The 11,735-nt window shown below is 47.8% G+C and overlaps 1 protein-coding gene across 1 annotated transcript in view; it reads right to left on the reverse strand.

Moving 5' to 3' along the window:
• Positions 1-970: 970 nt before the first annotated feature.
• Positions 971-11,735, reverse strand: part of LOC121290906 — a 31,112-nt gene continuing 20,347 nt past the window's right edge. The window contains exons 2-3 of the mRNA XM_041211947.1: positions 3,681-4,192; positions 971-1,925 (exon numbers count right to left, since the gene is read on the reverse strand). Coding sequence (XP_041067881.1) covers positions 1,426-1,925; positions 3,681-4,176 — 996 coding nt within the window. The 5' untranslated portion in view covers positions 4,177-4,192 and the 3' untranslated portion in view covers positions 971-1,425. The remainder of the gene's footprint in view (positions 1,926-3,680; positions 4,193-11,735) is intronic.

Genomic DNA, 11,735 nt, shown 5'->3' on the forward strand with positions numbered 1-11,735 from the left:
AGATTTTTGGTTTCCAAGTAAATTAAAGAACATAGGGATAGTTCAGGAATTTGGAGTTGAAGTAGAACAGCCATGCTCTTACTGAATGGTGGAGCAAACTCAAAGGGCTGACAGGCCGACTCCAGCTCCTCTTTCTTGTGTTCTTAACATTTAAATTAAGGTCTCTTAGGGTCATCTCATTTGCATACCATTTGCAGCAGTGATTGGTGTAAATCCTTTCTCAAATGATAGAGATGGGAATGGGTTTCACCTGTGCGGGCGAGGCACCATCAATCTCCCCCTAGTGGACCCTGTTTTGTTGCTGCAAGTGGCAGAGATGTGCAGCAGCTAATTTCCTCTCCCCATTTGAGTTGGAAATTCCAGTGTCGGTGGGAATCCCATTGGGAGCCCACCCCAATTATGACAATTAAGCTAGTAGCAAATGCGCTTTAGGGTGTTAATAGGGTAAGTGCAGAATCCACTGTGCTAATTTTATGGCATGTTTGTAACCATGTTGTATAGAACCTTGGTGAGGCTGGAGTACTGTGTGCAGTTCTGGTCGCCACATTATAGGAAGGATGTGATTGCACTGGAGGGGGTGCAGAGGAGATTCACCAGGATGTTGCCTGGGATGAAACATTTAAGTTATGAAGAGAGGTTTGGATAGACTTGGGTTGTTTTCGTTGGAGCAGAGAAGACTGAGGGGTGATCTGATCGAGGTGTACAAGATTATGAGGGGCATGGACAGGGTGGATAGGGAGCAGCTGTTCCCCTTAGTTGAAGGGTCAGTCACGAGGGGACATAAGTTCAAGGTGAGGGGCAGGAGGTTTAGGGGGGGATGTGAGGAAAAACCTTTTTACCCAGAGGGTGGTGACGTTCTGGAATGCGTTGCCTGGGAGGGTGGTGGCGGTGGGTTATCTCACTTCCTTTAAAAAGTACCTGGATGAGCACTTGGTATGTCATAACATTCAAGGCTATGGGCCAAGGGCTGGTAAATGGGATTAGGTAGGTAAGTCAGGTGTTTCTCATGTGTCGGTGCAGACTCAATAGGCCGAAGGGCCTCTTCTGCACTGTGTGATTCTGTGATTCTGAAAAGCAGAAAATCCAGCCCAAGAGCGAAAGGAAATGAATAGAGATTGAGGAGATAACTCAGGGGGGCATATTGTCCAAATGTCAAAGTTCAGGTACAAACACTTAGCATGCCCAAACTAAACTTCTCCAGGTACTACTTTTAGGCTGACATTAGCTTAAGCATTCCTATCTATCCCTTGGAAAATATACTTCACTGTGGTCAAAAGAAAAGTGGAAGAAAGAAATAAGTGCCATAGAGTTAGCACAGTGGATTCTGCACTCATCCTATCACACCAGTGTCATATCATAAAAGTGAAGGGCCTCACTAGGCACAGAACAACACTGCAACAGCAACTTTGTTCCTTGTCATTAACATCATTCACTCAGATTGGCATTACAGCAATCAATTTTTTTCATATTACTTAGTAGACTTCTCAACTTTCCAATATTCATTTTTGGACACAGCACTTTTCCACCTTGCCTGTTAGGCAGATGTGAAGCGTGTAAAACTATATCACCCACAACAATGATCAGTACATCCAGATGCAAGAATTTCTCACTGCGAGTCTTTAGCATTTCCACTTTACCAGCCAGCTCATTCAGAACAGTTATGCCTGTTTTCAGCTCACTATCTGTTTCAAAGAGTTTCTTGAGCAACTCTTGCTGAGTCTTTAGTTCATCATCCAAAGCTTGTATCTTTTTTTGATTCAGGGTAATTTCGTCCAGTTTCATGTCAATGTTGTGAAAACAAGCATTCAAATCTGATATACATCTTAAAACATTCCCCTGCTGTGAACACATGTCACAAAGGGCCAACAACTGAGTCTCCAAATCTTGTTGTCTACTAATTTCACAACCAACGACTGTTGCAGCTCCTAGAAGCAGAAAGATTTTTCCAGAATTAAATACTGTCTTTTCAACGTTCTCTGAATTATGTTAAAAAGTTTATCCAGAACTATGTAGTGATTTGAATTTTAATGCAGATAAATGTCCACTTATGCACTTTGGAACTGAAAATAGGAAACAGACCTACATGATGAACTGATCCTCATTAAACTTACATAGAATATACAGCAAGGAACAGGCCATTCGGCCCAACCAGTCCATGCTGGCATTTTTGTTCCACTCGAGCCTCTTCCCATCAGTCCTCATCTAACCCTATCAGAATAACCCTTTACTTCTTCAGGTGATAATCCAGCTTCCTTTTAAGTGCCTCTATACTATTCACTTCAACCATTCTCTATGGTGGCAACTTCCACAGTCTCACCACTATCTGACCAAAGAGTTTTTTTGGAATTCCCTTTTGATTTTTTGTCACTATCTTATATTGATGGTTTCTAGTTTTGCTATTTCCCCCAAGTGGGAACACTCTGTGTCTTCTCTATTGTAAGTTTAAGGATTTCGATTAGATCACAAGTTGGATTTTACATGCCCCCGAAGGGCATGTTTTCGGCAAAGAGTTGGATGGAGAGGCATGTGGGCATGTAAAATAGGCTGGGTAGCTAGCCCACCATCTTCCTGCCCACCCTGAGCTGACCCCCATAATATAGGTGGGTGCCAAAATCGGCAACCTGCCTGCTAAATGTAAATAAATAAAGGTAAATTAAGCTTGTTAGCAAGCCTATTGACCTGGATAATATGCTGCCCATGCCATAGTACGGCTGGTGTGGCTGGCTAGATGGCCCAGATGAAGACCAGGAAGGAATGCGCGGTGCCTCATTCAGGGGGTACCCTGCACCCAATGGGCCCCTCTCCCACAAATTGTCACCTTCTGCACCAACTGTCCTCCAAAACCCAGCCGCTACCCTCCTCTCCCCACTGCCTGGGCTCTCGGACCCCTCCCTGACCTAATACTATGACTTTCTTTACCCTGCTTCCTGCAATCCCAGCAGTGCCCACTACTGAACTCTGGCACTGTCCGGGCTGCGGAGCTACCAACCAATCAGATTGGTCAGCAGCTCCTGAGGACGAGACTTCATCCCACTAAAGGGCAGAAGTCAACCAATATAGCTTAGCGGGTCTGGCTGCTTCCGTGGAGAGAGAAACAGTGGTAATGTTTCAAGTCCATATGACCTTTGCTCAGTACAAGTTTAGTATTGGAAACAGGAAGAGAAATTGGATGGTTAGGAGTTTCATGGGGAAGGTCTCATAGATGAGATGAGCCCTGTTTTTGTTGCTTCACCACATCCTTTTACTTTCAGTAACTTTCCCTTTGTAATCCTGTAACTGATTCAACTTCAATCAGCAGCAAAGTATTTGAGTGAAAAACTGGCATAGCCATAACGGACTGATGGCTTCTTTCTGTGTTGTAACTGTGTATAGTGAAATAGTGCTTTTCACATTTCAAAAACTTGTTGCATTAAAGTTTCTTTTGTCTGTTGCTTGTCCTGTTCTCATCAATTTAGCTTTAACAGAAATAATCCATTTTTAATGTCTTTTTTTCCTTTTGGCATCAACAAAACCCTAGCAATCTCAGATTGAGAGAGTATAGCCCTAATTGTTCTAATCCTTCCTGCTAACTCGGAGCTCTGGTTCCTTGTATGGGATTTGGTAAATCTGAGGCGAGCCACTTTCTCTTAGAATGTTATTTTCCTTCAGTGTGGAGGAGTTCAAAACTAGTAATGACTTACCTAATATTGGGCCTACAAAGGGAATAAATAAAAGCCTAATGCCAACATTCCGGCCAATTTCCATTGATTTTTCATGTTCCTCCGCTTTTTGTAATGCTGCCTCTGCCAGTCGCAGCGATGATTCCGCATCCTGCAAGCGTTTTTTATTCATTTCTTTCTCCACTTTAATAGTGCTTAATTGGTGCCACAAGGAGTCTAGTTGCCCTTTCTTATCTGCCAACTCTCTTTGTAATTTGCCTTTGTCTTCAGTTAACTTCTCACACTCTGATTGAATCTTTTGCACATAACCAGAGGCAATGTTACAAGCTTGATGTACTTCTCCATATGCATCATTAGCCAATTTCCTAATCATTTCAATATCCATCTTGCACAAGGTCTTGTTGCTGACTTTGATCATTTTGATTACCAGTCTCTCAATGTTTTTGAACACTTTGAAAAGACAGCCTCTGATTTCGTCGATAGCTTCTTCATAGGTGAAACAGTTTGCAACTGCCATGATCCTGACGAGCTCTCTGGAGATGTAAAAAAGACATGCATTATATACCAACACAAATGGCTCTGGAGAGGGCTATGCTCCTTTACAGGAAGCGTGGAGGAGGAGAAGGATTCTTGCCCTCTAGACGAGAAGGATGTTGGCACCACCCCAAATACAGGATATATTATTTACATCAGCGAGGGAGGGGTAAGGGGAGAATGTGGATCAGGGAACGATTCAGGGAATCGTGGATCAGGGAAAACCAGAGGTAGGAGGAACTAGTAGCAAATAGTAACTCATGGAAATTGCACTGATTGCTCATAGTTGTATCATAGCAGTCAGGTTCCCTCATAGCTAAAAGTATACAATAACTCTATCCCACCTGTAACTAGCAGTAAATCTATAACCTGCTGATATTCACCATCACACCATAGCAGGAATTCCACCCGGTCTCCTCTTCTCCCGGCCCTGTACAGCACAAGATGCAGTCTGGCCCCATTAATATCACAGTTAATACGCCTGAACTATTACCCAATCTCTATGGACTCAGTTTTGGATTCTGGTTTGGTTGTCACAGCTTTGAACTGGGGACTTCAATCAGAGCTGATCTGTATTTTGTCATGATGCAAAAACAGGTGGCACAGATCAAACTGAACAAACAGAGTAATGCTTTCTCTACATTTCTACAGTCAAATCTTCCCAGAACACATACATGCAGCACGGGGTTAGATACAGAGTAAAGCTACCTCAACAATGTCTCCATCAGTGTGTCTGTGTGCGAGAGGCTGCATGTGGATGTGAATGAGGCTGTGTGTGTGCGTGTGTGTGTGCGCGAAGCTGTGTGTGTGTGTATGTGTATGCGCGCATGCGAGCGAGAGACTATGTTTGTGTTTGTGTTTGACTGTGTGTGTGTGTGAGAGACTCTCTGTTGTGTGTGTGTCTGTGTATGTGTGTGCGTGCACGTGAGAGAGTGTGAGGGAGTGAGAGCGTGAGAGTGAGAGTGAGAGTGAGAATGAGAGAGAGAGTGAGAGATTATGGCCCAACATGCCCAAGTGTGAAATAGCGCGTGATGACACCGGCCCTGACATCATCGTGCACTCGCACGATATTTCGATCAGCAGGCGTGTGCAGGAGTCGGCAGTATGCCGCCAACAATTAAGAGGGCTGTTAAGCCCATTATTTAATTAATTAAGTACATGGAATTTTTCCCTGCCCGTCCAAACTCACATTTGGCAGATGGGCGAAAAGGCCAAGTGACCTTTGGGTGTTTAAGGAAACCTCATTCATGGGTGGGATGAGGTTTCTGAGGTTAATCAAAAATAAAATAAAAATATTTAAATCTAATTTATAAGATGTGACTCTGTCATATGAGCAGGGACATGAGGGGACATAAAAACTAAAAACTGCGGATGCTGGAAATCCAAAACAAAAACAGAATTACCTGGAAAAACTCAGCAGGTCTGGCAGCATCTGTTGAAGGGTCATGAGGACTCGAAACGTCAACTCTTTTCTTCTCCGCCGATGCTGCCAGACCTGCTGAGTTTTTCTAGGTAATTCTGTTTTTGACATGAGGGAACATGTTTACCTTATTTTTTTAAATCTTTATTTTTAATGTTATAAACCATCAGCTCCCCGAGGCAGCTCTGTGCCTTCAGGGAGCTTTCAGTGTGCACACCCCGCGCATGCGCACACTTCAGCACTTGCCCTCCTCCTGCCCCTCCACCCAGGCAATGCTGAGCATTTCAGTATGTGATTCAGCGCCTGATTTGGTCTGGGCCCGATCATGGGTGGTGGACAGTTGCAAGGCTGCTCACGGGCATGCCCGACCAACGAGGGGAAAAATCCTCCCCTGTGTGTGTGTGAGACTGTGGGCTGAATGTTACACTGACCGGGCTTGTGCGTACCAACCTGATCGGGCACCAAATCACCCGAGATGACTTTGGGAGAGTGTCCTGACATCATTGCGCACTCGTGCAATATTTCGGTAGTTTGGCACACAATGTCGGAGCCACACCCACCATCAATTAAAAGGCCATTTAAGGTCGTTAAAAATTGACTAAGATTTCACATTGCCCATGAGATTTTGTACTCGTCACACGGCCAGATGGGCGGCTGACACTTTGCAAAATCTCATCCAAAGCCAAGATAAAAGGTTCAGCAGCATTGCTAGTGTGCGAAGTGAGGAACTTTGGAGATAGTTTGCTACTGGTTGCTTATTTGTACTTGACAGCTTCATCTCCATTCTGAGCTTCATTCTTAGCATTTCTAGGCTTCATACCAGGACTCATTGGTGTCCCCAAGGCCCCCAGATGATTTTGACTGTGTGGACCCTTCCAGGGATCAGACAGCCTTCTGTGACCCTGGTAATGGGGGCTGTGGTCTCTGCTGGAGGCACCTCCTCTGAGGAGGAAGAAAGGGGCAGAAGGGAGAGGAGGCCAGGTGTCCCAATGCAGCTTCCAGGGGAGGGACCTGTGGGAGGAGAGGCGCAGGCACAAGGGGCGCAGGGGCCGCAGAAGACGCCACTATTCTGCTGCCAGGGTTTACAGGCAGCGATACAGCTACCTGAATATGTCCAAGGTGCAATGCTGAAGGAAGCTCCGCCTCTCAAGGGAGACCATGACCTCCAATGAGCGGCCCTGAGATCACCTCCAGCTGTGTGGGTGGACACCCCATGCCAGTGACTCTGAAGGATACAGTGGCCCTCAACTTCTATGCCACTGGCTCTTTCCAGGGTTCAGTGGGGGATCTGTGTGGAGTCTCCCAATCAGCTGTCTACAGCTGATTCAAGCTGGTGACAGAATCTCTGTTCAAGTGGGTAATGACATTTATCTATTTCCGTACGGATGAGGCCAGTCAGACAGTGAGCCAGAGGCTGTGCAGCGATTGCTGGCTTCCCCCACATCCAAGGTGCAATCGACTGTACACATGTGGCCATCAAGGCACCAGCAGGTCAGCTGGTGCCTTTGCCCACAGGAAGGGCTTCCAATCCATGAACGTGCAGATAGTGTGTGACCACAGGATGCAGATTCTGCAAATCTGTGCAAGGTACCCAGGCAGCTCCCACCATGCCTACATCCTCAGACATTCCCAGGTACCAGGGCTCTTCAATGCTCCAGCCTGAATGGATGGATGGCTGCTGGGTGACAAGGGCTATCCCTTAAAAAGGTGGCTCATGATGCCTCTCCGCCACTGAAGAACAGAGGCAGAGCAGCATTATAATAGGAGTCATGCCTCTACAAGGGCAGTGATAGAGAGGACCATAGGTCTTCTGAAGATCTGCTTCCGATGCCTGGACCGTTTGGGGGGGGTACTACAATACCCCCTAGAGCGGGTGTCACTGATAGTGGTTGCATGCTGCACTCTCCACAATCCGGTACTGGCAAGGGGGGAGCCACTGGAGGAAGACTATCTTGAGGCAGCTCCACAGGCCACAGATGATGAGTCCAGTAGTGAGTCAGAAGAGGAGCATGGTGAGGAGAATGCTGAGGGCTTGGAGGCAGTCCTCTGTAACTTCCAGGGCTGCAGGGATGCCTTGATCCAACAATCCTTCAGCTCGGCTGCCAAAGATCCATCCCCACATCTTGCCAGGGCTGCCGCCTCCATCTTGGATGTCCAAAATGCCCCTGTCATGTGAACCTAAAGTCCACTCAGTGCAATAAAGTTTGGAGCCATTCATGTCCAGCATTACACACTCGTGTACCCTGCACCAAAAACAGAAGGTGAAGCATACTCAGGTCATCACAGCAAAAGCAAATTTAATATTATTGTCACATTCAAATCACAGTGACATGACCATTACTGATGTTGATGTCCACACTAGTGGACATATAAATCAATTATAAGTGAACAGAAGATCACCCGTGAACAGTCCCTCTAGTGCTCATGGTGCCTTAAACTAATGCTTGCAAGTGCTATGTCTTGACGCACCCCCCACCTCACTGGCAACGGCATTGGAGGCAGCCTGCTGACCTTCGTGTCTTGTGGCCTTGGTGGTCAACCTCTGGTCGTCCTATCCCTCCCTCCCTGGGAGGAAGTGGCCAGTGCCACGGCTGTCATCTCCCCTGTCATCACAGCTTCATCAGATGTCACGGTCACTGGCAGAGGAGTGGAGGAACTGCTGCCATCATCCAGAGTGCCCTGAGAGGAGCCCGCATAGGTGACAAGAAGGTCATGCATCAACGTGAGGTCACTCTGGTCCTCCCTGCTCGCCATTGATGGATAGGCACCTAGCTAGGATTTTTTTTTTTATTCCTTCATGAGATGTAGACATCACTGGCTAGGCCAGCATTTATAGCCCATCCCTAATTGTCCTTTTCAGAGGGCATTTAAGAGTCAACCACATTGGTGTAGGTCTGGAGTCACATGTAGGCCAGACCAGGTAAGTATGGCAGATTTCCTTCCCTATAGGACATCAGTGAACCAGATGTAGTTTTATGACAATTGGCAATGACTTTGTGATCATCATCAGACTTTTAATTCCAGATTTTTATTGAATTCAAATTTTACCATCTGTCCCCAAAGCATTATGATGGGTCTCTGGATTACCAGTCCCATGACAATACCACTACGCCACTGCCTCCCCCAGGATGCCTCATCCATCTCCCACACTGGCACTGACCACCTGAGGTCATTGCCTGTGTTAGAGCTTGCAGGTCCAAACATAAGCCCAGGAACCCCTGATTCTGTCCCTGGAACTGGCTCTCCATGAGAGTCGCCACTCTCTCAATGGAGGGGGCAGTGCGCTCGGCCATGAGGGTCAAGGCAGTGTTTATGCTTCGCATGGACTGCTCCACAACAGAGACCATGGCATGCAGATCCTCATGGATCTCCACCAGATCCTCCCGCACATCCCGCTGCACATCCAGCATCCAATACCAAATGGACAACACCACAGGCTCATCATCTGCCTTCAACCCAGCATCGTCCTGGTCTCCAGTAGTCTTCCGACTGCTGATGCCCTGGGTTCACGCTCGTTAGCACCTGAAGCGAGTGTGAAGCGCCCTCACCGCTGTGCACCGACATTCTATCCAACGATCTAACACCCACCAAGGTGCTGGTGTCTGCGCTGGTGCCTGATTCGGAGAGCAGGTGTGATGCAAGTGCATCTGGAGCTTGGCAGTCCTCTGGTGTTAGGTGTGGCTCTTTGGGGTCCTATGCGTGAGTGCGTGCTGGTGAATCTAAGGGAGAACAACAACATGTCATTAGTTTAAGTCATCACACTGTCACTGTGCATGCCAGGCAACCTGGTGAGACAATGGAGATCTGCATCATAATGCCATCGTCTTTCAATGATCAATGGGGGCTCCAGTTTTGAGGCTCCCATCAGTGATGAGACTACACAAGAATGTTTGCACCATCCGAAACTCTCACCTCTATGCTCTGCACGCTTCCCTTCGTCTGACACTCCAGCCTCTTAGTGGCCGGTTGATCGAGATGGGCGGTGCCTCTCCAGTTCCGAGGCATCCTGTTCAAACCTTGTCAACATTAGAAAGTTTGGGGGGTCTCCGCCTGGCTGTGAGCTCTTAATGTGGTTATGGCTCATCTTCTCCTAAAAGGATAGAGGAGCATTGATCAGTCCACCCTCTACCTGCAGCCCCATTGCAAACTGGCCAATCCCAGCTGAGGAACACCTGCAGGGCACACTCGAGTTGTGGCCCTCGAGCCGCAAGGCACTGAGTCCAAGCAGCCAGGGCTCACCCCCTTGGCCAGCTCCAGCATCATTGACAGTTGGCTCAGACTGAGCTCCACAGGGGGACGGCCAGTCCTGAACACTTCTCCACACTGACCCATGCCAACATGGTACTCACCCTTGCTGAGTGCAGCAGGTCATTCAGCCTTTTGTGGCACTGCAGCCAAGTGCGCTGCACAACATTGTGCCTGCTGACCTCGGCTGCTACGTCCTCCCAAGCTTTTTTAGTCTGGTGCGGTGGCCTCCTCCTTCCATCTCTGGGAATGAGGGTGTCCCTCCTGGCAGCCACCTCCTCCATCCTCCAAGAGCAGCGCGAGGCACTCATCCTATAAAAGGGGCGGGGCGAGTGCCCACCGGACCTGCCCTATCGCCGGGTGTATCCAGCCCTGGTTGAGGCCATCGCTTCTGTCTCCAGACTGCAGCATATGTGTATGTCTTTGTGTGTGAGAGAGAGTGTGTGTGTCTGTGTGTGAGAGAGAGTGTGTGTGTGTGTGTGAGAGAGAGTGTGTGTGTGTTAGAGAGAGTGTGTGTGTGTCTGTGTGTGAGAGAGAGTGTGTGTGTGTGTGAGAGAGTGTGTCTGTGTGTGAGAGAGAGTGTGTGTATGTGTGTGTGTGTGAGAGAGAGTGTGTGTGTGTGTGTGAGAGAGTGTGTCTGTGTGTGAGAGAGAGTGTGTGTGTCTGTGTGTGAGAGCGTGTGTGTGTGTGAGGGAGTGTGTGTGTGTGTGTGTGTGAGAGAGTGTATGTGTGTCTGTGTGTGAGAGAGAGTGTGTGTGCCTGTGTGTGAGAGCGTGTGTGTGTGTGAGGGAGTGTGTGTGTCTGTGTGTGTGAGAGAGTGTATGTGTGTCTGTGTGTGTGAGAGAGTGTGTGTGTATGTCTGTGTGTGTGAGTGTGTGTATATGTCTGTGTGTGAGTGTGTGTGTGTGTCTGTGTGTGTGAGAGAGTGTGTCTGTGTGTGTGAGAGTGTGTGTGTCTGTGTGTGTGAGTGTGTGTCTGCATGTGTGTCTGTGTGTGAGAGAGAGTGTGTCTGTGTGTGAGAGAATGTGTGTGTCTGTGTGTGAGAGAGTGTATATGTGTCTGTGTGTGAGAAAGAGTGTGTCTGTGTGTGAGGGAGTGTGTGTGTGTGTGTGAGAGCGAGTGTGTGTATCTGTATGTGTGTGTGTGAGAGAGAGTGTGTGTGTGTGTGTGTGTGAGAGAGAGTGTGTGTGTGTCTGTATGTGTGTGTGAGAGAGAGTGTGTGTCTCTGTGTGAGAGACTGTCTGTGTGTGTGTGTGAGAGAGAGTGTGTCTGTGTGTGAGAGAGTATGTGTCTGTGTGTGGGGGTGTCTGTGTGTGTGAGAGAGTGTGTATGTGCGTGAGAGAGTGTGTGTCTGTGTGTGAGAGTGTGTCTGTGCGTGTGAGAGATTGTGTGTCTGTGTGTGAGAGAGCGTGTGTCTGTGTGTGTGAGAGTGTGTGTGTGACAGAGAGTGTGTGTGTGTTTGTGTGTGAGAGAGTGTGTGTGTGCCTGTGTGTGTGTGAGAGTGTGTGTGTGTGTGTGTCTGTGTGTGTGAGAGAGTGTGTGTGTGTCTGTGTGTGAGAGAGAGTGTGTGTATATGTCTGTGTGTGTGTGTGTGTGATCTGCATGTGAGAGAGTGTGTCTGTGTGTGTGAGAGTGTGTGTGTCTGTGTGTGTGAGTGTGTGTGTCTGCATGTGTGTCTGTGTGTGAGAGAGAGTGTGTCTGTGTGTGAGAGAATGTGTGTGTCTGTGTGTGAGAGAGTGTATATGTGTCTGTGTGTGAGTGTGTCTGTGTGTGAGGGAGTGTGTGTGTGTGAGAGCGAGTGTGTGGTCTGTATGTGTGTGTGTGAGAGAGAGTGTGTGTGTGTCTGTATGTGTGTGTGAGAGAGAGTGTGTGTCTCT

This window comes from Carcharodon carcharias, chromosome 2 (assembly GCF_017639515.1).
Source record: "Carcharodon carcharias isolate sCarCar2 chromosome 2, sCarCar2.pri, whole genome shotgun sequence".
NCBI lineage: Eukaryota > Metazoa > Chordata > Chondrichthyes > Lamniformes > Lamnidae > Carcharodon > Carcharodon carcharias.